Source organism: Aquarana catesbeiana, linkage group LG04 (assembly GCF_042186555.1).
Source record: "Aquarana catesbeiana isolate 2022-GZ linkage group LG04, ASM4218655v1, whole genome shotgun sequence".
In the NCBI taxonomy this organism is placed as follows: domain Eukaryota; kingdom Metazoa; phylum Chordata; class Amphibia; order Anura; family Ranidae; genus Aquarana; species Aquarana catesbeiana.
The window spans coordinates 468,785,312-468,812,162 of record NC_133327.1 but is presented as its reverse complement, the minus strand read 5'-3'; the positions used below and the strand labels follow the sequence as shown (position 1 = coordinate 468,812,162).

Below are 26,851 nucleotides of genomic sequence, written 5' to 3'. Positions count from 1 at the left end.
TTGTCTTCAAAAAACTGTTTGCAGGCTTTCTTTTGCATCATCTTTAGAAGAGGCCTTCTTTCTGGGATGACAGCCATGCAGACCAATTTAATGCAGTGTGCGTTGTATGGTCTGAGCACTGACAGGCTGACCCCCCACCCCTTCAACCTCTGCAGCAATGCTGGCAGCACTCATATGTCTATTTTCCAAAGACAACCTCTGGATATGATGCTGAGCACGTGCACTCAACTTCTTTGGTCCACCATGGCGAGGCCTGTTCTGAGTGGAACCTGTCCTGTTAATCCGCTGTATGGTTTTGGCCACCGTGCTGCAGCTCGGTTTCAGGGTCTTGGCAATCTTCTTATAGCCTAGGCCATCTTTATGTAGAGCAACAATTCTTTTTTTCAGATCCTCAGAGAGTTCTTTGCCATGAGGTGCCATGTTGAACTTCCAGTGACCAGTATGAGTGAGAGCAATAACATCAAATTTAACACACCTGCTCACCATTCACACCTGAGACCCAGTAACACTAACGAGTCACATGACACCAGGGAGGGAAAATGGCTAATTGGGCTTAATTTGGACATTTTCACTTAGGGGTGTACTCATTTTTGTTGCCAGCGGTTTAGACATTAATGGCTGTGTGTTGAGTTATTTTGAGGGCACAGCAAATTTACACTGTTATGCAAGCTGTACACTCACTACTTTACATTGTAGCAAAGTGTAATTTCTTCAGTGTTGTCACATGAAAAGATATAATAAAATATTTACAAAAATGTGAGGGGTGTACTCACTTTTGTGAGATACTGTATTCCCTAATAACGAATAACCCCTTGATCGCTCCCAGTTAACCCTTTCACTACCCTGTCACAGTGTCATTATTACAGTACAGATTTTTTTTTCAGTTTGCTTGCCACATAGTCACTAATACATTTTAACCCTTTGATTGCCAGTAACAGACACACCCATTACTAGTATAGTGTCTGAATGGATCAATATCTTTGATCAGATCAGAACTATACTAGCATCCTGAATAGTATAGTGATCCCAAAAATGCAGCGTTAGCAGGATCAGCCCCGACACCTGCCAGTACCTGCGTTTAGCCCCTCCGCCACCCTAACAAGTGCAGTGTCAGTGAATCACAGTCACTTCTGATACACAGTACACAAAAACACAACGTTAGCAAAATCAAGCCTGATCACTGCTAGCACTAGCTGGTACAATTTTTTTCTAGAGGTTCCTGCAGTCCCTGACATCCAGGTACATTTTTTTACCTGCGATTCACATTAGGTACCTATACATTTAGTGGCCAAAATGTCCAAAGAAAGGTACCATAATGAAGCGGCCTACAGGATTTTGAGCATGACAGATGAGTGAGATGGGGAAGCCTCACTGTCAGAATCAGGCTAAGAATACGAACCTGAAGAGAGCAGCGGTACCCTGACAGATAGCTCAGACAATGGAGTAGAGGTTCCTGCTAAGGTCAGGCGTAACCGACCCCTTGCACTCGGTGGAGGTGGCAATTGTTGTTGTGGTGAGGAGCCCCAGGTGCGCCCCCGACACCTCCCGTCCCTATACCCTGCAGTACGGCCCTTGTGGCATTGCAGCGCACGTCCATTGGTGTACAGCGATTGTCTCCTGGAAGTGCGCCATTAAGGATGATCTTCATGGACGCTGACTGGTCACCTGTGTAGGAGGTCTGGGAGATCCTAGCAGCATTCCTGTTGCTCTACTAAGTCTGTTTAGACCCCCATGAGTAAAGGCGGTTGCAGGCTTTCTGGTAAGCCTCCATTGTTTCTATTTAAAGGTGACGGACAGCACAAGTGGTGGAAAACATAGACCCTGGGTCACGCATTGGAAATTTTCCTTTTGGATATTTTCATTTATGAACTGTATTTGTCACCAATTTTTGTGTTTTTACATGCATGTTTATTGCCAATGGAGTAATTACTTATGGACTATTTTTTCACTTGATTTTTTTGCACTGGATTATTGATCACTATTATACTGGTGGTATACTGTATACATTATTATTATACATATCATACTCACTTGTATTATCATACTCACTTGTAGTATTTATCTGGAGCTGCACTCTTATTTTTATTTATACCTTTTTGTGCCCTATATCGGGGTTATAGTGTTCAGCTACAGGATATCTTTCACGTCCCTTCTATATAGTTTCTCTATTTTTCACGCACCTAGCGCAATTCTTCTTTTTTATTTTTTTGTTAACCGAGCACCAGCTGCCTAGTACATCCAGATCTTAGACACATCAGCACTGCAATAACACTTGGTAACATGGCAAGTCCCATAAGTGCTGTCTGAGCTGGTGCAGTGGCTAGCACAAGTAGTATCCCGCAGCCACCAAGAATTCAAATACAGGCCCGTAGAGCCCAGAGTGACCTTCCTGATGTGCTTGAAAGTCCTGATTGGCAGCCCACAGATTCTGAAATTTCCAACCCGGAATTCAGGTGTAAACAGCAAATTTAACTCCCCTTGTTTTTTTTTAGCTGTATTTCACTGAAGATCTGTATGGATTGATTGTAGACCAAAGCAATTTATATGCCAAGCAATTTATCACCGCAAACCCAAATTCAAACCTTACCAGACAATTTGCATAGAAACGTATCTCGGTTTCCGAATTTAAGATGCTTTTGGGCATAACCCTCAACATGGGCATTACTAAAAAAAAATGAGCAGTGGTCATATTAATCCACAGACCCGATTCATCATATGCCCATGTCCTCTACTGTCATGGCCAGGGGTAGATACGTGAATATAATGCAAATTATGCATTTCAACGACAATGAACTCGGTCATCCTCAGGGTGACCTTGGATATGATCGGTTCCACAAAATTCAGCCCCTCGTAAAAATCACTTTCACCAAAAATTTGCAGACTTGTATATGCCCTAACAAGATGTCTGCGTAGATCAGTCCCTTGTTAAAATTTCTGGCCACCTTGCTTTTAAACAGTTTATCCCCAGCATGCGTGCCAGATCTGGGGTCAAAATGTATAGGCTCTGTGAGAGGGCAACAGGCTATACATGTGATGCAATAGAAGAGGCGCTGGAATACACTGCGCCATCTTGTGGAGCAAAATATAAACTCACATGAATGAAATTAAATCAATTATTGCTGTCATTGGTGAAAAGATGTGTCCATCACTTAAGATGAACAGATCCTTTTATAGACAGCAGTACAAGAGGCACTAGAATAGACAGACAGCGTCATCTTGTGGGTCAAAATCAAACCTCACATAAATAAAATTGAATCAATCATGTAGGCTCACTTCTCTGTAATTCCAATTGAACATATAAAATAGTATTAAAAAATGAAAAACAATGCATGTGAAACAAACATAAAAATTCATACATTTAATAACCTATAAAATTAGCATTTAATATGGGCGCACGTACATGTGCAACATTTGAGTTCATGGAGATATTGGACCCAAAATGGGTAGAATAGAATAGTGATGCTATTAAGAAAAAATAGAATAAAAAATAAATAAAACTGATTCATTCAAAAGGGAACAGGTTGTAATGTGTGGTGGAGGGGGCATCAACTATTAATAATAAAACAGTTGATGTCCCACTCCACATTCAAACCATGAGAACCCAATTTATAAATCCAGTTGGTCTCAGCTCTGGTGATATAATGCTTGCCATTGCTCCCACGCCAGTGAGGAACATACTTCCCCAGGGCAACAAAAGTGGTGCTCTTGGGATCCCGATTATGTTTCAAAGCATAATGCTTTGAAACATTATGCTTGTCAAAACCCTTTCTGAGGTTGGTTATATGTTCCGCCAACCTGACGTGGCATACGAATAGTATGCCCTACATATTCTAGGCCACCTAAGATGGTAAACAACACACTTGGTTGTACATGAAATGAAGGATTTATTAGGGTAAGTGACTCCTGTGCCCACCGAAGTAAATTCAGTAATCTTCCTCCCTCAGTGTGTGTTGATTCTGCAAGCTTGACACTTGCCACAGAGATAGTAACCCCTCAGATCACCAAAAAAGGTGGGTCTGGTAGGGGGATTAGGGACATTGGTTGCTACCATATTCCTTAGGTTAGTTGCCCCTCTGAAAATGACCCTTGGATGCTCTGATGCTAGAGAACCAAGGACATGGTCATTCTTAATGACTGGCCAGTGCTTCTTGATAATCCTCTTAATTGCCCAATGATGACTCGAATATGTGCTAAAAAATGCTAGAGCAAAATTATCCACATTCACAACTTGATGGGGGGTATCGCTTGTCATCATACCCTTTGGCCAAGAACCTGATTTTCAAAACAGATGCCTCCTTCAGATAATCATCTAAGTTGGAACAATTGCGTTTTAAACGCAAGAACTGGCCTTTGGGTACTGCTGTCAGCCATGATTGATGATGGCAGGAATCTAGTGGAATAAATGCGTTTCTGTCGGTTTGCTTGAAGGTAGAGGTAACAATTTTTCCTTCTTGTATCGAGATTTTCAAGTCCAAGAAATAAATCTCTATAGAGCTTACCTTATGGCTGAGGGCTATACCCCTATTATCGTTATTCAGAAAGGCCAAAAAAGAATCAACTGTTTGAAGATCACCATCCCATATGAACAGGACGTCGCCAATAAATCTTTTCCACACAATTAGCTCTGAGCGTCTATTATGTAGAACGGTATCCTCTTTGCATTTAGGCATGAAAAGGTTGGCCATGCTTGGAACAAATTTCGCTCCCATGGCCACTCCTTTAGTTTGTAAATAAACCGTACCATCATGTCAAAAATAATTGTGTGACAGAGAATTCAAGCAATTCTAAAATAAATTTATAGGGGGAATAGGGGGAATGGTTAAGTCGTGGGAAAGAAAACACTGAACTGCCTCATTACCCCAGTTTGTGTGAGATTGCAGTGTACAAAGACGCAACATCCGCGGTCACCAGCAAGTATGTTGGCTTCCACTCTACAGTATTGAGGAGGTTGATAACATGTTTAGTGTCTTTAAGAAAAGAGGGGGTACCCATGACCAGTGGCTGCAAGTAATGATCAATATACTTGCCGACTTGAGAAGTAATAGAGTCAATAACACTGATGATGGGTCAACCTGGAGGGTTTACTAAGGTTTTATGCATTTTCGGCAACCAATACCGAGTGGAGTATGCTGTCCAGTTCTGGGCACCAGTCCTCAGGAAGGATGTACTGGAAATGGAGCGAGTACAAAGAAGGGCAACAAAGCTAATAAAGGGTCTGGAGGATCTTAGTTATGAGGAAAGGTTGGGAGCACTGAACTTATTCTCTCTGGAGAAGAGACGCTTGAGAGGGGATATGATTTCAATTTACAAATACTGTACTGGTGACCCCACATTAGGGATAAAACTTTTTCGCAGAAGAGAGTTTAATAAGACTCATGGCCACTCATTACAATTAGAAGAAAAGAGGTTTAACCTTAAACTACGTAGAGGGTTCTTTACTGTAAGAACGGCAAGGATGTGGAATTCCCTTCCACAGGCGGTGGTCTCAGCGGGGAGCATTGATAGCTTCAAGAAACTATTAGATAATCACCTGAATGACCGCAACATACAGGGATATACAATGTAATACTGACACATAATCACACACATAGGTTGGACTTGATGGACTTGTGTCTTTTTTTAACCTTACCTACTATGTAACTATGTAACTAATACATGGTTGGTAACCTAGGGGCCAAAAGGTACCAAATGCTCCTTCTCCTTTTTATTTAGAATCCCCATATTGAATCCTTTCTCTACAAGTATTTTAAGTTCTTTTTTAAATTTAAACGTATGGTACATAGGTAGGGAGGTGTACGTATTGGATAGGAGTCTTGTCATCTCTTGTGAGTATGCTTCCTTGTCCAAGATCACAATAGCACCTCCCTTGTCCACTGGGTGGACAACTATATCCTTTCTATTACACAAAGTGTTATTTTGAGGGGACAGCAAATTTACACTGTTATACAAGCTGTACACTCACTACTTCACATTGTAGCAAAGTGTCATTTCTTCAGTGTTGTTACATAAAAAGATATAATAAAATATTTACAAAAATGTGAGGGATGTACTCACTCACTTTTGTGAGATACTGTATGGCCAACATTAAAAGGGCGGTATATTCTAATGGTGGGCATAACGCACACTTTTTCTAGCAGAGATTTCTTCATCCACATCGATCGATGGGGCTGCATGAAAAAAAAATAACATTATATATATGCCCAACAAGGCTGGGCTGCATGCCCAACAAGGCTGGGCTGCATGCCCAACAAGGCTGGGCTCTGGCTGCATGAAAAAAAAAGAACATTATATATATGCCCAACAAGGACCAGCAACGTACTGGTACATCTTTGAGTGATTATATTGGGATGATGCCTGCAGGTGTAGGTATCATCTTGGTATAATTTTTTTCAGCCGGCGGTCTGCTTTCATGTAAAAGCAATCCTAGCGGCTCATTGGCCACTAGATTGCTTTTACTAACAGTGGGAGGGGGCATTCCCCCCCCCATCGCCTTCCACAGTTTTCTCTGGTTCTCCTGTCCCACCGGGGAACCTGAGAATGCAGCCGGCGGAACAACAGAATGGCCCCAATCATCTGTATGGCCTAAGGAACCGGAAGCTATGAGCATTTTCTCACTTCGTTTTCCCCAAATATAAATAGCACCATTTTTAAATTGGGAAACCATTTGACAGATATTGGTGTGGTCAGATGCTTTAAGGGCAGAGAAGAGATCTAGAGTCTAATAGACCCCAGATTTTTCAGAAAAGAGTACCTGTCACTGCCTATTGCTATCAAAGTGGATATTTACATTCCCTGTGATAATAAAAGTGATAAAAAAAATAAAAATAAATGTAAGGGACAGTGTAAAAATAAAATAACAAACCAAAATAGATAACAAAAAAAATAAAAAATTAAAGCACCCCGTCCAAAGGCGAATGCAAGCATCGGTCTCGTGTTGTATGTAAAAATTAATTGCACCATGCATGTGCGGTATCACCAAGAACACCAGATCGGGGCCAGTAATTCTAGCACTAGACCTCCTGTGTAAATATAAAGTGGCGACCTGTAAAGGCTTTTAAAAATGTATGTAGTTTGTCGCCACTGTACGAGCGTATGCAATTTTAAAGCATGTCATGTTTGGTATATACTTACTCGGTGTAAGATCATCTTTGCTATTTTACCAAACAATAAGGCAATATATTGTGTTATATATGCCTCTCACCAAATAGATTGGGGTGTCTACTTTCCGAAAAGGGGTTATGTGGTGGGGATTCTGTGCTATCTTGGCATTTCAGGGTCTCCGAAACGGTGATAGTTAGCGAGGAAGTGAAATTTGCAATTTGCGCCCTGTGAAATCCTCAAGGCGGTGATTGGCTTTTGGCACCTGTATGCAGCAAGTCTCCCAAAAAGTCTCACACATGTGGTATCCCCATACACAGGAGAAGCAGCAGATTTTATTCTGGGGTGTAATTCCACAAATACCCATGGCCTGTGTGAGCAATGTATCATTTAAGAGACAACTTTATGTAAAAAAAAAAAAAAAATTGTTGTAATTTTTCAGAAACTTGTGGCAAAAAATTAAATATGCCATGTGCTCAACATGCCTCTCAGCAAATAGCTTGGGGTGTCAAAGTTCCCAAAAGGGGAATGTGAGTCAAGAAAGTAAAAGCTGCGTAAATTCCAGTATATACCATTTGCGTAAACCAATCAATATACTCTTATTGGGATTTTTTTTTTTACCAAAGACATGTAGCTGAATACATTTTGGCCTAAATTTATGACAAAATTTGGAGTTTATTGGATTTTTTTATAACAAAATGTAGAAAATGTTTTTTTTTCCAACATTTTCAGCCTTTTTTTTCTTATATTGCAAAAAATAAAAATCCCAGTGGCGATCAAATACCACAGCGTTGCATGACCGCAATTACCAGTTGAAGTAGCGCAGTGCCAAATAGCATAAAATGCTCTGGTCAGGATGGAGGTAAAACTTTCAGGAGGTCAAGTGGATAATTACTCATTACGGACATTTAAAAAATGTTGTAGTTAAAAAGTGTGCAGCCAAAATAAATGCACTGAATTGTGAACCATTGGTTTTTCTTACTTTTAACAAGAGCAGTGTACCGTGGATGTTCTACTAGAAACATCACACAAAGATTGTTGAATTCACTTTTATGACTTCCACCTGCTTTTAGCCAGTCAATTCCAAACATTTTTCTGTAATCAAGTTCAGCTCCTCTTCTTTCTTCTGGCAGGATCTGTTTAAAACATTAAAAAGTGATCATTTATGGAAAAATATTCCACTTACTGTAAACTATTAATGATTTACTAGTTACTATGAAATGTACAGATTAATGTACAGATTTTTCGCCCCCTGTCTTATACATGTCATGCTCTTTTTCTTTCCTGTTTTGGAATACACTGGGGTTGATTTACTAATAGTGTAGAGACAGTTCACCCTGCAAAGTGTATGTTTACATAGTGTAGTAAATAATGTGAAGCTGTGTTCACTTTGAATGGCCGTTCATGTGCAAGAGAAATAAAAGGTTGTAAATCGTCAACACTTCAGTTCCTTTGAACTGAAATACCTTAAAGCGGAGTTCCACCCAAAAATGGAACTTCCGCTTTAAGTGTAGGTGACCCCCTGACATACCACATTTGGCATGTAATTTTTTTTGGGGGGGGGGGGGGGCAAGATACCCTCTTTTTAGGGGCATTCAGCTCCCACTTTCTCCCGGGGCTCCGTGGTGCCGGAAGGAAGTTCACCTCTCCCCCCTCCCTCCTGCAATCTTCTGGGACACATCACAGGTCCCAGAAGATTGCCTGGCCACTTGCAGCGCGTCTCGCACATGCGCAGTGCATGCCCGGCTGTGAAGGCACAGCCGGGCGCCCACAGTCACGATGCTGGCGCAGAGGAGAAGAGGGGGAGAGGAGCGGGGCTTCGTTTGCCCGCATCGCTGGACCGTGGGACAGGTGCGTGTCGGATTATTAAAAGTCAGCAGCTAAACTTTTTGTAGCTGCTGACTTTTATATGGGTGGAACTCCGCTTTAATTATTCAATATATTGGGCATCATTTCTCTACTTTACAATATTACAAATAATAACTAATTTTCTTAGTAAATAGGAACAAGGCCTGGGTGTGAATCTAAGAGAAATATAAACGTAGATCACAAATATGACTGAAACGTGTTCACAAAATATGCCTGCCTTTCTTTTTTTCCTCGCCAATACCCTTTACTCTACCCCCCTACCCTCCCTTCATTCTATTCTCACTTTACACTGCACCTACACCCCCTCCCCCTTTTGGTGGAAATGTCTGTCCTGTTCCCCAAATATAGACATCTGATGTGTTATCCTGCTTTACATTTGTGTTCCACAAGCCTATGCACAAGATGTTAAACCAAATTAATATATCAATATAAAGTGCATACATTCAGAACAATTAATCAAGTAAAACATTCATATGTATCAAAATCTGTATTCAAGAATGTGTTAAAAAAAAAATCATAAATAATCCAGTAAAGTATATCAGAAAAAAAGAAGAGAAATGCTCTTGTGCAAAAAGTTAATGTATACTTTTTTATCAACAAAAATCCATATTTCAGTGTGGATAACAAAATTTCACACCCAAAAGTGCAAAACCAACTCTCGACCTGCTTACCAGCTACTCTGATCCCAAGATGTCAACTAAGTAACTGCCAAGTCATGCAAAACAAATATATTGTAAAGACATGCATATCTTTCATAATGATACATAAAAATCTGATTAAAAAACAAAGTAACTGACACTATGCCAAACCTTGGGTTAAATTACTTACTTGGTAATTTAGATGCTCGCCACCTTATTTAATGATGATACAGATATAGTTGCTGACCTCTCGAGAATAGTAATGGTGAATATCCCAATTCCCACTTCTTCCTTTAATTTCCCTCTACCCCTCTCTTTTTAATGTAATGTTGCTTGTTCTTTTCATGATTTTATAATAATCATTGAAAGACAACTTAGCACATGAAAGAATCTGATAATCATGGAAGAGCAGAGCCTCCCTGCTGTCAGACTTCAACAGAGCAGCAGGGGAAATTGCTGCACCAACATCGCTCGTGTTGGTGCGGCGATCAGTTTGTTTCTTTCAATCTGCTGGTTGAACAAAAAAAAAAAAAAAAACTGTCAGTATGTACACAATTTAGGCTCCATGCACACCGGAGCTGATAAACTGCAGTTTGTTGGAGTTCGGGCGTTTTTTTTAAAGAGCCCATAAACTCCACTCTATGTTAGCCTATGTGTCCATGCACACATGGACGTTTTTTAGCTTTAATGAGCAGTAGAGTTTATGGGCTTTTTTCTGAACGCCAGAAATTTGCGTTCAAGAGCAGTACTGGAAACGCCAGACACAGGTAAAAGGTGTTAAACGAGGGTTAACGCTGTAAAAAGAGTGTTAAGCCTCGTTCGGCGTTTCTGCCTCTATTCAAAATCAATGGTTCCCGATGGGAGCCCATTGATTTGAATAGAAGTGGCACCGCAAGTCGGATCATCATGATCCAACTTGCGGTGCGACTTGTGTGCTGAGGATAAAGGGGAACCCTCGCCAAAATGAAAAAAAATTGACGTGGGGTTACCTCTTCAGACAATACCAAGCCCTTTGGTCTGGTATGGATTTTAAGGGGAACCCCCTACGCCGAAAAACGGCATGGGGTCCCTCCCAAAATCCATACCACACCCTTATCCGAGCATGCAGCCCGGCCGGTCAGGAATGGGAGTGGGGAAAAGCGAGCGCCCCCCCCCTCCTGAACCGTACCAGGCCGCATGCCCTCAACATGGGAGGGGTGGGTGCTTTGGGGCGCCCTGCGCCCCCCCACCCTACAGCACCTTGTCCCCATGTTGATGAGGACAAGGGCCTCTTCCTGACAACCCTGGCCGTTGGTTGTCGGGGTCTGCGGGTGGGGGTCTTATCGGAATCCGGGAGCCCCCTTTAATAAGGGGGCCCCCAGATCCCGGCCCCCCACCCTATGTGAATGAGTATGGGGTACATCAGCTAGGGAAAAAGTGTCAATAAAAAAAAACACACTAGACAGGTTTTTAAAGTAATTTATTAGACAGCTCCGGGGGTCTTCTTCTGACTTTGGGGGTCTCTCCAGCGTCTTATCCCGCTCTCCGGTTCTTCTGCCGGGCCACTCCGCTATCTTCTGCTCTTTTGCCGCTCTTTTGCTAGCGGTGGCCCGGACTTCAGCGTCGTCTTCTCCCCTCTTCTCTGGGCCTCTGGGCATGCTGGGACTGTGAGGTCATAAGGGGGCAGGGTCACCGGATGTTGACCACACCCCCTTATGACCTCACAGTCCCAGCATGCCTAGGGACTGCGAGGTTATAAGGGGGCGGGGTCACCGCCTATATAAGTCCATTGCGGAGTGCTCACACACCATTCCAGCTGAAGAGAGCGTCGTGTCAACATCAGAAGAAGAGAAGAGGGGAGAAGACAACGCTGAAGTCTGGGCCACCGCTAGCAAAAGAGCGGCAAAAGAGCAGAAGATAGCGGAGTGGCCCGGCAGAAGAACCGGAGAAGACGCCGGAGAGACCCCCGAAGTCGGAAGAAGACCCCCGGAGCTGTCTAATAAATTACTTTAAAAACCTGTCTAGTGTGTTTTTGTGTATTGACACTTTTTCCCTAGGTGAATGGGTAGGGGTACGATGTACCCCATACTCATTCACATAGGGTGGGGGGCCGGGATCTGGGGGCTGGCCCCCCACCCTAAAGCATCTGCCCCAAAGCATCCACCCCCCCATGTTCAGGGCATGCGGCCTGGTACAGTTCAGGAGGGGGGGGGCGCTCGCTCGTCCCCACCCCCATTCCTGACCGGCCGGGCTGCGTGCTCGGATAAGGGTCTGGTATGGATTCGGGGGGGGGACCCCACGCCATTTTTCAGCATAGGGGGTTCCCCTTAAAATCCATACCAGACCAAAGGGCTTGGTATTGTCTGAAGGGTTCCCCTTCATCCTCAGCACACCATCATGATGATCCGGCTTGCGGTTCGACTTCTATTAAAAGCAATGGGCTCCCATCAGGAACCATTGAATTTGAATAGAGGCAGAGAAACACGGTTAAAAGCTAGCACCGCTAAATATGCATTGACGGCAATGCAAAACGCTGATAAAATCACATTTTTAAAGCAGCGTTCAGAACAGCCGTTTATGAGCTCCAGTGTGCATGGAGCCTTAGAGCTGATAATTTAGAGAATTTCTTAGCAGAGGTGATAGACACCAGAAAGGCATTCTTACAGGTAAGATCACATAAGGGAACATGGGTTCAAATGGTGGTTTCTGAGGAGTCAAGAGAATCAGATTGAGAACCCATGAGGACAGCTGTGAAAGAGCACGTAGGAAATGTGAGCTACTCCCTGAACAAAGCCCTTAACAGAGCATGAGAGACCAAAAGGTATCTAAAGCAGAATGGCTAAAGCCATGATTTGCCCCTCAAGTCATGTTGGTTCAGACTGGACATAATACAGATGTGCTCATACGTTTACAAACCCTGGCAGAATTTATGATTTCTTTATGATTTATGATAACACAAAAACTTTTCTTTCACTCATGGTTAGTTTGGCTGAAGCAATTTATTATCAATCAGAAACAGAAAACTACTCAAATGACCTTGATCAAAAGTTTACATACCCTGGTGATCAGGGGCGTAACTAGAAATCACAGGGCCCCCCCCCCAAAATGGCGGGACTTAAATTAAATAGTGGGCGTGGCTCAAAGGGGGTGTGGTTCAGGTCTGAGACAACAGGCCCAGATCCTACACCACAATGGTAATATATGTATTTCAGAAAGTTTAACAATCAACAGATAAAGATACTCCAAACACCTGGTGTTGGCGCTTCTATCACCCTCACCTGTGCCCAATGCAGCGTGACCAGTGCCCAATGTGGCCTGTGTGTTCCCAATGCAGCCTCACCTGTGCCCACTTGTGCCCAATGCAGCGTGTCTAGTGCCCAATGCAACCTTACCTGTGCCCAATGAAGCCTCACCTGTGCCAAATGCAGCGTGGCCAGTGCCCAATGCAGTGTGGCCTGCCTGTACCCAATACAGCATGTCCAGTGCCCAATGCAGCCTCACTTGTGCCCAATGCAGCGTGGCCTGCTCATGCCCAATACAGCCTCACCTGTGCCCAATACTGCCTCACCTTGCCCACCTGTGCCCAATGCAGCGTGACCTGCCTGTGCCCAATGCAGCGTGTCCAGTGCCCAATGCAGCCTCACCTGTGCCCAATGCAGCCTCACCTGTGCCCAATGCAGCGTGGCCTGCCCGTGCCCAATACAGCCTCACCTGTGCCCAATACTACCTCACCTGTACCCAATACAGCCTCACCTGTGCCCAATGCAGCCTCACCTGTGCCCAATACTGCCTCACCTGTGCCCAATGCAGCCTCACCTGTGCCCATTACAGCCTCACCTGTGCCCAATACTGCCTCACCTGTGCCCAATGCAGCCTCACCTGTGCCCAATGCAGTGTGACCCTTGCCCAATACAGCCTCACCTGTGCCCACTGCAGCCTCACCTGTGCCCAATGCAGCCTCACCTGTGCCTAATACTGCCTCACCTGTGCCCAATACAGCCTCACATGTGCCCAATACAGCCTCACATGTGCCCAATGCAGCCTCACCTGTGCTCAATGCAGCGTTACCCATGACCAATACAGCCTCACCTGTGCCCAAAGCAGCCTCACCTGTGCTCAATACTGCCTCACCTGTGCCCAATACAGCCTCACCTGTACCCAATGCAGCCTCACCTGTGCCCAATACTGCCTCACCTGTGCCCAATACTGCCTCACCTGTGCCCAATGCAGCCTCACCTGTGCCTAATACTGCCTCACCTGTGCCCAATACAGTCTCACCTGTGCCCAATACAGCCTCACCTGTGCCCAATACAGCCTATCCTGTGCCCAATGCAGCCTCACCTGTGCCCAATGCAGCGTGACCCGTGACCAATACAGCCTCACCTGTGCCCAATGCAGCCTCACCTATGCCCAATACTGCCTCACCTGTGCCCAATACAGCCTCACCTGTGCCCAATTCAGCCTCACCTGTGCCCAATACTGCCTCACCTGTGCCCAATGCAGCCTCATCTGTGCCCAATGCAGCCTCACCTGTGCCCAATGTAGCGTGACCCATGCACAAAGCAGCCTTACCTGTGCAGAGAAAGAGGCGAGCCAGTGGCGGAACTACCGGGGAGGATGAGGAATGCATACTGCAGCCCTCAAATGGGTGTTGGTGAGCGTGGGGCTGCCTCAGAGTGGGGGGGGGGCGAGCACCGCCCGCACGGTCCCCCAGCCAGGGGAAGTGAGGAGAGGAAGAGGCGAGCTGTCCGTACGAGCAGAAAGCAGTAAGAGCTTTCATTTGAATTTCCTGTGTTCTCGGGGCTCCTCGTCACATAGCCCCACCTCTTGGCCCGGCGCCTTTGATGACGTCACATGTCCCACATTGTCTATCAAAGGCGCCGGGCCAAGAGGTGGGGCTATGTGATGGGGAGCCCCGGGAATACAGGACATTCAAATGAAAGCTCTTACAGATGAGCTCTCTGCTCGTATGGACAGCTTGCGTCTTCCTCTCCTCACTTCCCCTGGCTGGGGGACCGTGCGGGTGATGCATTCCTCATCCTCCCCATGGGATCCTCTGGGCTGTGGGCCCCATAGCGGCCACGTGGCTCGCTATGGCAGTAGTTCCACCACTGCTGGTGATTTTGGCCTGATAACATGTACAACAAGTTGACACAAAGGGGTTTGAATGGCTATTAAAGGTAACCATCCTCACCTGTGATCTGTTTGCTTGTAATTAGTGTGTGCATGTGTGTGTGTGTGTGTGTGTGTATAAATGGTCAATGAGTTTCTGGACTCCTGACAGACCCTTGCATCTTTCATCCAGTGCTGCACTGAGGTTTCTGGATTCAGAGTAATTGGGAAAGTAAAAGCATTGTCAAAGGATTCCAACATGACAATGATCCAAAACGCAAGGCCAAGTCGACCTGTCATTGGCTACAGCAGAATAAAGTGAAGGTTCTGGAGTGGCCATCTCAGTCTCCTTACCTCAATATCATTGAGAAACTCTTGGGGAGATCTCAAACGTGCAGTTCATGCAAGACAGCCCAAGAATTTACAGGAACTGAAAGCTTTTTGCCAAGAGGAATGTGCAGCTTTACCATCGGAGAAGATAAAAAGACACACAAAAGACTTCAAGCTGTCATTGATGTCAAAGGGGGCAATACACGGTATTAAGAACTGGGGTATGTAAACTTTTGATCAGGGTCATTTGGGTAGTTTCTGTTGTGATTATGATTTAAAAAGAGTAAACACAGTTGATTGATAATAAATGGCTTCAGCCAAACTCTAATCATGAGTGAAAGAAAAGTTTTTGCGTTATTCATATTCTCTGAAAAATGTCCAAGAAATCATAAATTCTGCCAGGGTATGTAAACTTATGAGCACAACTGTATGTCCCATGGTATACTTCCTAGCGTGAAAGTTCCTTAACCCTCGCCAAAGTTGGCCTTCCGGGTGAGATAGTAGACTTTACAAGAAGCTGCTTTACCTACTTTTTAAGAGGGTAGGGATGACAGAATCCAAGTCTGTTTATTCCACAGGGTCAGAATGTTGAGTTGCAATGGTCTGGAGTGAAACTAGGCATAAGGTACAGCCTCACAGTAGGCAACTATGAGACCCAAAACCCATATGCAAGCATGAATCAATGATTGCTCTGGGTCTAGAGGGCTGAGACTGCAGGAAGTTTTTCCAGAGGCAGAAAGATTCTGAACAGTGCTGTGTTCAATGTCAGACCCGGGTACTCCAATCTGTGAGATGTGTCCAGCATGGACTTCAAGTTGAGGATCAAAAGGAAGCTGTGAAAAGCCTGAATCATCTGTTGGATGTTGGCTGACAGGGATAGGGAAGAATTGTGTTTTAACAGGAGATCATCCAGGTTCCCCAAAAACATCAATCCCCTGGGCATGGGGCAAAGACTGTACATTGCTGGCTGTTAAGGCTTTCGGCTGACAGCTGAATGTAAAAAAAAAGTTGGTGGCAAAAAATAAAATTGTGAAAGAAACAGCGTGAGGTCCCCCCAGGTCCATACCAGGCCCTTTGGGTCTGGTATGAATTCAGGAGGCACCCCCACACCAAAATAAAAAAAAAATGGCGTGGGGTCCCCCGAAATTCATACCAGACCCTTATACGAGCATGGAGCCCAGCAGGCCAGGAAAGGGAGAGGATGAGCGAACACCCCCTCCCCCCTTCTGAATCATACCAGGCCGCAAGCCCTCAACATGGGGGGATAGGTGCTTTGGGGCTGGGAGGTCTGCCCCCGCCCCTATTGATGGGGACAAGGGCCTCTTCCCCACAACCATGGCTGGTGGGTGTAGGGGTCAGCGGGCAGCGGGATTATCGGAAACTGGAAGCCCCCTTTAAGAAAGGGGGCCCCCGGATCCCCCCCATGTGAATGAGCATGGGGTACATTGTACCCCTACCCATTCATCCTAAAGAGCAGTTTAAAAAAAAAATATGACGTTTTTTGACAAGACCTTTATTAAACATGAAAAATGTCCTCTTTTGTAGTTCCAATGTGTCTTCTTTCTCTGGTACCGATGTCTACTTCCTCCCTTTCTCCCTCCGGTAGTTTCTTCTCCCCCTGGTGCTGTCTTCTCCTTGTGCTGTCTTCTTCCTCGCAGCAGCTTACCCACTAAAAACAAGAACAAAAACGATCTTCTAACGATGTCTTTCTTCGTTGTGTTGTCTCCCGTTGTCTGCCATTTCTTATATAGCCTTGAGGCATGGCCATCAGATTATGCCAGACACCTGTCCCTTGTGATGTCACCACAAGGGGCTGGTTCTCCTGGTGACGTCATCGGATGGCCTCACCCCATGGCTATACAAGAAATGTCAGACAGCGGGAGACAACACAACGGAGGAAGACAGTGTTAGAAGAAGATTTTTTTTTTTTTGTTTTTAGCGGGTAAGTGGCGGCGAGGAAGAAGACCGCTTATGGAGAAGACAGCTCAAGGAGAAGACAGCCCAAGGAGAAGACAGCCCAAGGAGAAGACAGCACAAGGAGATGACAGCACAATAATGATACAGCTCAAGACAACATCAGGAGTAGAAGACTGCACCTAAGGGAGAAGAACTACCGGAGGAAGAAGACATCGGTACCGGAGAAAGAAGACAGATTGAAGCTACGACGGGGACATTTGTAATAAAGGACTTGTCAAAAACCGTCTCTTGATTTTTTTTAACACTTGACTGCTTTTTGGGGTGTACAATGTACCCCATACTCATTTACATAAGGGGGGTGGGATCCGAGGCCCCCTTTCTTAAAGGGGGTTTCCAGATTCCCATAAGGCCCCTGCCCGCAGACCCTCACAACCACCGGCCAGGTTTATGGGGAAGAGGCCCTTGTCCACATACACATGGGGGCAAGGTAGGGGCATGGCCGGATGTAAGAGGGAGAAGACACGCTGGCGAGAGCTCCGGTCCCATAGCAACTTAATCCTGCCTAATCTTCCGTGCAGGGGCTCTTGCTCAGCAAACCCCTCCAGTAAGATCGGGGATCTCCCCCCGTCATGCCATCCAAGAGAAAATCCAGCAGGAAACCTCACCTACTAAGCGTGTGGTGGCCATCTTGCCACAAGCTCTGAGAGTCGGGCAGACAGCGGCAGTCCGGACAGATATTCAGCTGCTGCTGGACATGGATCCTACAGGTGAGAACCTCCACAACAGGCTGCTGCACCACAGCCACCAAGTGATACCTCCACCTTTGCCATCCTGGCTGCAATTGAAGCCAGCAAGACCACACTGATGGGTCACATAGATACAATTAGATAAAATTAGAGGCCGCCTTTCTACTGCTGAATCCCGCATATCAGCAGCGGAGAACACTACCGCCACTATACAACATTTCACTGACCTGCAGCAGAGAGTAAAAATCCTGATGACCCGGTCAGAGGACGTCAAAAACAGGCTCCGTCGTAATAATGTGCGGGCGGTGGGGCTCCCTGAGGGCTCTGAAGGGGCACACCCCACCAGCTCTGCTGAATCCTTTTTCAAAGAAATCCTAAGCCTGACGCAAGTCTCATGCGCTTACATTGTGGAAAGGGCCCGCAGAGTCCCAACAGGCCCCAGACCGCGGGAAACCCTGCCTAGGCCATTTCTAGTCCGCTTTCTCAATTATAGAGACCGAGATCTCATACTTGCAGAAGCCAGGAAACACCCACAGGGTCGGTATGAAAACACCACTCTACACTTTTTTCCCGGATTTCTCTCCTGATCTACAGAAGCATAGATGTTCCTTTGTGGAGGTCAGAAAACAGCTCCGTGAGAAAGGGTTAACCTACGGCATGCTTTATCCCAGCAAGTTACGGGTGGAACATCATGGCTCGATTAAATTCTTTGAATCCTCTTCAGATGCATCAGAATGGCTAGACACCCTGGCATCAATTTTCCTGAATTCTACTGGATGAAGGGGTTAAGGGACGACTATGGTTATTGTTCCTGAACTACAGAATGAACTGAAATGAACGAGCAGTTTTTCCACCAGGTTGGTCAGTCTAGAACAGTGGTTCTCAACCCCTGTCCTCAGGACCCACTAACAGGCTAGGTTTGCAAGATTACTGAAATACATCACAGGTGATATCATTTGCTGCTCAGTGATTGCAGTATTCTTGTCTGCATCTCCCCAAGGTAATACCTAAAATCTGGCCTGTTGGTGGGTCCTGAGGACTGGAGTTGAGAACCACTGGTCTAGAAAGTATCCTGGAACACATCTCCTCTCTTCACTCCTGTTTAGACTGAACCAATATTTTACTCCTGCATTGGAACATTATGTAAGGGCCGGAGCCCTTCATCAAAGCTACAAAAAAAATAAATAAATCACATTTTGCAGTAATCTCTTATTATCGTTTTCTTTCCTGTATTTTCAAGGGTTGATATTTCCCTTTTGTTTTTTCCTTGAACCGAGAACTTTAAAGTGTTCTCTTAACACTTCTTTCCAATTTTCTTTCACCACGTGGCCTTTGGCACACAGTAGTACCTTTTACTGTTTTGGGTATAGGCCTCGCTGCCTACTCTCTTAATTTTCATGGGAGAGGAGTTGGCACAGGCAGGGTATGCGCCGTTGCGCAAAGTTAATTCTATTGTTTAGTAAACGCATTCAATTCTCTGGTGCTGACCGGTACCTTCTTTGCTGCTCATGAGTTGACCCTATTTTCCTGTCAATGTATTATTAATTCATATTTTACACCAGTACACTTATGGCGCCTTTGGACTTTGAAACTTTCAAGATAGTATCATGGAATATCCACGGTCTCAACCCTAAATATATTCGAGCTCTACTTTTTCAATATTTAAAATCCTACAAGCCCCACTTGCTACTTCTCCAAGAAACCCACCTCATAGACAGCAAACTTTTAGCTTTAAAGAGACCCTGGGTCCAAAAAGCAAATCATGCAACGTACTCTACCTTCGCCAGAAGGGTCTCCATATTGATCAACAAAACCCTTCCTGGTGTGGTGTAATAAGTACATACTGACCCTCAGGGGAAATATATTATTCTGGTAATAACCTTATGGAATTGCCGATATGTTATTGTTAATATTTACATTCCACCCCCCTTCTCTCAGACAGTGCTGTGTACAATATTAGAGAAGCTTGCTTTCTATTCCCCGGCAAAGGTATTGTTAATGGGTGACTTTAATGCCGTTCTATCCCCAGAATTAGATAGGCCCATAGTACCTAAGCAATTTAAATGAGATCTATGTGCCTGGGCACAGGTGGCAGGGTTATCAGAGGCATAGAGATAGAAACACCCATCAGCTAGAGCCTACTCCTGCTTTTCGGCATCGCACAAAACCGCCTCATGCAGAGACCCTGCCTTTGTAAATGCCACCCTACTGTCGGATGTAGTTGCTGCCTCCTATCTACCCAATGGTCTCTCAGACCATAGTCCTCTAGAATTGATCCTCCGTACCACTGCTTCCCGTAATACCTCACTGTGGCGATTAGCTCCCCACTGGATATCACATCCGAAAGTAACGGAGGCCATTCCCTCACAGCTAACTGAATATTGGGACCTCAATGCTGGGTCATCTTCGCACTCCCACCACCCGCACTCTGCAGGAGTTGGTTCGGACTCTACTGAAACATATGGCTCTGATTCTACTGACACCAACTTTATCCACCCACAGGCGTCCCAAAGAGAACTTAACCTGCACTTGGCAGAACTCATCCGATTTGCTCAATATCACACTAAACAAAACTTTTTTGAACAAGGGGACAAAAACGGTCGCCTGCTGGCCTTGCTGGTTCAGCAGGATCGTCCTTCCACCACCATATCTGAAATCAGACTTCCTACTGGGAGCATCGCTTCTACTACTCATGAAGATATTTTGTAAGAATTCTGTAGTTACTACCATACCCTGTATACCTCCACACTTCCCTCTGGTTTCAATTCTCACTCCCTGGCTCCCACACTAGACCAAGTGGTCCTGGGGTGGCTGTTGGATATAGAACGAGAAGCATTGGTGGAGCACTTCACAGCTAACAAAGTGGCTAAAGTCATTGGTTCCTTCCCATCTGGTATAGCACCCGGGCCAGATAGCCTCCCTATAGATTTTTATAAGGAAAATGTTATGTTACGATCTCCTATCCTGGCCTCTTTGTATACACATTGCCTTGCAGAAGGCACACTACCTGACTCTATGAGCCATGATCACACAGTCCTGATCTACAAAACCCCCACGAATCCGAGCCTATGTGCCCATTGCATTGCAGAAAATACTCCCCTCTGTCATCGACCCAGACCAAACTGGTTTCATAACAAACTAGTCTACAGATATAAATCTCCGCAGGTTGTTTTCCAACATTCATGCTCCACACATTAACCAGGGCTCAGGGTAGTGGCCTCCTTAAACATAGAAAAGGCCTTTGAGTGGCCTTTCCTGTGGGAGGTCTTAAGGAGAATGGGTTTTCCCTTACATTTCATTGAATGGCTTAAAATAGTGTACACAAATCCTACTGCCTCTGCTAGGTTTGGGGGGGGGGGGTGTCTCTCATCTTCCTTCTCCCTGCATAGGGGCACTCATCAGGGCTTCCCTCTTAAACCGGCCCTTTTTGCCAAAGCAGTGGCGGAGGCACTTTATACCTCTCTACACATTAAGGGCTTGCGTGTGGGCTGGCTGGAGGAGAGGGTAGCCCTATACGCTGATGACTTATTGTTATTCCTGAATGATGCAGGGCCCTCCCTGCAGGGCGCTTTGCAAGTGTTAGACTCCTATTTCATCCTAACAAGACTTAAAGTTAACTGGGGAAAATCCCTACTCTCCCCCATTGACCCTGAGGCTCAGACTTCCACATCTACCAATCTCCCACTACGGTGGGTGGACCGCTTTAAATACCTGGGAGTGCGGGTTTTTCGTCAGGCCTCGGAGTACGTCCCTCTAAACCTAGCAACGGTCATGCAGGATACTAAACTCCAGCTGAAGGCATGGGAGTCACTACCACTCTCTCTGATGGGGAGGGTCAATTTGCTCAAAATGAAAATATTACCTAAATGTTGGAAGTCAACATGGTCCATATTTCTGGCATTACCTACATTACTGTTTCCAAAAATCAGCCAGACTTCCATGGTTTTTGAAATGCACTCCCTGGAGGACAGGATGCCCCCCCCCCAATTGGAATGTAGCCGATTAAGCCTCTACCTGTGCATGACAATGCCGACTCCGATCTGTCTATGAAGATTCCTGATTAACAGCTCTGCAAGCGAGCTTCAAAGAGAGGACTAGCAGAGATAATTGATGAGTTGAGATACAGAAGATAAAAGACTCAGATATATTTGACCCAGGTCGGTTAGAGATGATTGATGGACAAACACTGCCCCCAGAGGCCAATTACGGCAAGACGGTCAGTAATACAATAATGCCCCAGGAACACTCTGATTCGTCCAAAACCGAGTTGGGCTGGCAATGGGAAGGGGTTTGGATGGTGTGTGTTTGTAAGAAGGATTGTTACAGACAGCTCTTTTTTTTTTTGCTGCAAAGCCTTGCCATGAGACTGTCTCTCTGTCATCTTGGGACTTTGCTCTGACTGATGGCTTGGGCCTAAACTCCATGGGGCCCAGACCTCTCTTTCAACATCGTTAGACCAGCCGATAGGAGTCTATTTTAGAGGATGTGATAAGTATAATCTTGTATTGTGTTCTGATTGTAAGCGTTGTAACATTGTAATTTCTTTTAATACCTTTATGTTAGTTTTCCTAGTTCTGCTGTGTAGTATATTCCTATTTTCTTGCGAAATAAATGTAACATTGTTTACTAAGCAGATGTATTTGTTAAATCATTGTGCTTATCAGACTCTTATAGACTAGCTAACTGTAGGGATTAGACAAATTAATATACCAGTACAATAATAATTATTATACCATTACTTCACTAAATATATATACCTATTTCACCACTCTCCCAAATGGATTCCCAAATCATTCTTTATCTGTTTAAACCGAATATTTTTGGCATTCTTATGCCCCCCCAACCCCCCCCCCCAAGATATAAACTGTCCACACTTGCAAGACCTCCCTCCCAGGGGGGCATGACCTTCCCAGATTCTCACAAATACTTCCTGGGCACTCAACTGCCCAGCCTGAGAGCCTGGTGGCTCTCCCCGGACCGTACCAACCCTTCTACAATACTGGAGGCGGCCATTGTTGGGTCCTTAGAAACCATCCAGGTATTGCTATTTAGAGGCCCCAAAGCTCCATCCTCTAACTCCATCTATGCTTACAACTCTTAGAGCCTGGAAGGTCGGGTCTGATCAGTGAAAAATACACCGACACAGCGGTGTCACCAAATACGCCCATCTGGAAGAACCTTTCCCTGCCTTACTTCTATATGCTACCTGACCAGATCAAGTGGACGAGATACACAATAAAAAGCATCTCGCAGTTAGTAAGCCAAGGCTCCATACCTACCTATCTAACCAGGGTCTGCGTTCCTAGCTAGCAACAGTCAGGTCATGGGTTCAAATCCCACCCATGCTTGGACCTCCGTTGAGTTTGCAAATGCATATGTCCTTAGGAGAACGTGTAAGTGCCATCAGCGATTTATTTATAAACCCTGCATTGTATAATATTTACATTGGAGGGTTTAAATGTATTGCGCTGATGCCAAATATGCTTTTGCCTACGCACATATCCATTCACCATTGAAACTTTAGGGAGGTGGTAGGTAGCATGGATGGGATTTGAAACCATGACCTGACTGTTGCTAGCTAGGAGTGCAGACCACTATGCCACTGTGCTGAGTACAATTATACCTGGAATATACATTCATACTATGATTAATAAATTCACATATTGTAGAAATAGAACTTAATATTCTAATAAAATACAGGTTCAACTATTAAAAATATTTGACATGTAATAGAGATGTAACTGTAAATGTTCAATAAATCTAACAATGAGTAATTGTTAGCGTAATGTCTGCTATTTTGTAATATTACATTTATTGAATTTTTATAGTTACATCTCTATTATATGTTAAATATTTTTAAATGTTTAATTTGTATTTATATATAGCAACAGTCAGCTCGTGGGTTCAAATCCCACCCATGCTACCTCCTCCCTAGAATTTCAATGGCGAATAGATATGTGCTTTGGCAAACGCATAAGTGCCATCAGTGAGAGATATATACAGTATACACACCGTGCATTGAACAATATTTACACTGCAGGGTTTAAAAGTATTACGCTGATGGCAATTATGCTTTCGCCTACGCACATATCCATTCGCCACTGAAACTTTAGGTAGGTGGTGGGTAGCAAGGGTGGGATTTGAATCTATGACCTAAGTGTTGCTAGCTCGGAGTGCTAACCACTAAGACCCAGCGACAGCGACTGCACAATAAAAAGCCCTTATTCAAAATGGCACTGGCACGCTCCACAAATGTGTCACCCTTCTCTGCATCGCGTCCCGAAAGTGACGTCATCACCGGCTCCCTGTGCGTGCATTCCAGGACTCCAGGAAGCGTCGGAACCCACCAGCACGGTGCTCCAGAGACACCGCAGAAGCCACCCTGACGTCTAGTTCCACTGGCACTATTGCACTCCAGTGCTCAATGCCTTTGATGCTTTTATCCTTGTGAGTACCAGTATGATTACAGCACCTCATCCCTTGATTATTAAAATATAGTTGCAGTTTTATGGGACTTTTTAGGTGCAACACAAAAAAAAAATCCAGAAATGTAATTAAAAAAATTCAATATTGGGGCGTGGCCTGGAGCAGCATGAGATAGGACGCTAGGGACTTGAGCTCTGCCAGCCAAATATCCTGCATCGTAAATTCTGCGACCCGATACACTGCCAGAGGTCTGCCAACGACCACCTCCGTAAGGAGAACCTGCCAGGAACATGTCACCACTGAAAAAAGCCTCGGATGCAGTGGCTAAGTTCGGTAAATACCGCAGCCAAGAACAGGACCCCCAAGACCAAGAAGGCAGCGATCCCCCGGAGGACACAGCAAAAGTGCTGGAGGCAATCACAGACTGTCAGGAGACAGTTACAGCTTGCCAGACAAACCTCACAGCCAAGATTGAAGAGGTAAAAGTAAATATATCCTTGGTGAGACAGGACTTTCAAAAGCTGAGGGAGAAAGACACAGGCAGAAGCCTGCCTCAGCAGCGTGGAGGATTCTCACCCCCCGTTCAGAACTCCACAGACGCCATGCATCTGCAAGTGAACCAGCTTCTACAGAAACAAGATGACATCGAGAACAGACTTCGCCGCTGCAATCTCAGGTTCATTGGTCTGCCGGAGGGGGTGGAGGGGAAAGACCCCCCTACGTTTTTAGAAAAGCTGCTGTGTGATACATATGGGAAGGAGGCTTTCTCCCCTACGTTCGTGGTCGAACGAGCACATCGCATGTCGGGAAGACCAGCACCTGTCCCCCCTGCACCTTTATCGCAAAGTTTCTCAACTTCAGAGACAGAAATACCATCTTGCACCTCAGCAGAGAGAAAGGGAACATTCCCTTCGGAAACAAAATGGTTGCTGTATTCCCTGACTTCTCCACAGAAGTACAACGCAGATGCAAGTCATTTACTGAAGTTAAAAGGCGCCTCCGCATTAAGAATGTCAAGTATGCTATGCTGTTCCCTACTCACCTGCGTGTGGAGGGGGAAGATAGAGCACACTTCTTTGAGGACCCTGAAGCTGCCATAGTGTGGATTGAACAGAGGGAGACACACAGATAAGTAACTTTGAGTCCTGCTGTTTCATTTCCCCTTACTTGATCCAGCCACACTCCTACACCTAGTTATCTCCTGAAGTGGTGATGTATCCACAGCTTAACTTTTATGCTAATACTGTCCACTCACCTCACAAAAGTGACCTAGGATTATATGACGCCCCGCCCGCATGGGCTCTGATCGGCCCTGGACAAAAGCTCCCGTTAAGAAGCCTAATGGCCGTTACCAGCGAACATTCCAGCCACCAGCCCTGTGCATCCGTTCCTAGATGTCTGTATCCTGGGACACCCCCTGGTTTCCAATATCCACCCTTGGGTCAACTTATCTCCCTTTTTTTCACTACCCTTCCAAGAACAGTTTGCATTTGATAGCCTGCCCCGGCGGAGGAAGACATTACCCTAGTGAGCACCGTCCTCTAATGTGTAACGTTATGCAGCGAAGTTTCGTCCCATTCAACAGCACCTATAACCTGTGTAGGAACAGTCTGATCAGTGCTGGGCTACACAGACCCTGTGTGACTGGGAGCAGTCCTCTTACCCATGTGTTAACAAAGCACTTACAGAATTTGACAACTTTTCCTTCACAGGTTGGACATTGTTAATGCCACTTTGGCAGTTAGGGGTTCATGAACGTACCAGTTTGGGTCAGTGCAGGGCGGGGAGGGGGGATGTAAGTTTTTCAGTATTAACAGACATGTTAATGTACTATGTTATAGGCTCTTGTATATGCTACAATGACAAACCGGTTATGCAGTTGGGAAATAGCCCATATTACTGTGTGCACATATGTAAGACAAATACTGGGGGGACTCTGAGGTCTGGAGCTCCGCAAATTATTTTTCACTCAGTCACATGGCCACCTTGAAATTCCTTACATGGAATGTTCGCGGCATGAGGGACCCTGTTAAAAGGTCAGCCATATTGTCACTACTTAAACAACGTGCGGATGTAGCTGTACTGGTGGAGACACATGCTGAAGGCCATTACTGAGGGCATTTAAATGTCCATGGATAGGCTGGGCTTACCACTCAGTCCACACCACCCACTCTAGAGGGGTGTCAGTCCTTATCTCAAAGACCACACACTTTGAGCTTCGGGACTCAGAGATTGACCCAGAAGGTAGATTTGTGTTCTTGAAAATTAAATTACATGGGGAAATACTACTGCTGCTGGCTTTCTATGTACCACCACCATTCAGTTTGGCTATTCTGACAGCTGGGTTTGGCTTCAAGGCACTACACCCCTCTATTCCAGTAGTGTGGTTGGAAGATTTTAACAATGTCCTTGATCCCAACATGGATAGACTATGCAGGTCCACAACCACCCCACCACCAGCTCACCCGACTCGGTTTGCTAGGATGCTGACAGACTTTAACCTAGTAGACACTTGGAGGTTTAGGAACTCCATAACGAGGGCATACTCTTGCTTCTCCCCATCTCACCATTCCATGTCCCGAATTGACCTCATCCTCCTATCTCAATCCCTGCTACTGAGACTGGCTGGAGTGGGGCTCTTCCCTAGTTCACTCTCTGACCATTGCCCCTATTTGACCATGCTGTCCCTGCCAAACCACCAGCCACATGGAGGTTAAGCCCCTTCTGGCTGACATT

At 45.3% G+C, this 26,851-nt stretch overlaps 1 protein-coding gene across 6 annotated transcripts in view; it reads right to left on the bottom strand.

The window, feature by feature from the left end:
- Window positions 1-26,851, bottom strand: part of TBCE (tubulin folding cofactor E) — a 689,063-nt gene that overhangs the window by 92,885 nt on the left and 569,327 nt on the right. For all 6 annotated transcript variants that reach the window (XR_012243941.1, XM_073627582.1, XM_073627581.1 and 3 more), the window contains one exon: window positions 8,081-8,234. Coding sequence is in view for 5 of the 6 variants with exons in the window: in XM_073627582.1 (XP_073483683.1) it covers window positions 8,081-8,234 (154 nt within the window). In the remaining variant the exon portion in view is untranslated. The remainder of the gene's footprint in view (window positions 1-8,080; window positions 8,235-26,851) is intronic.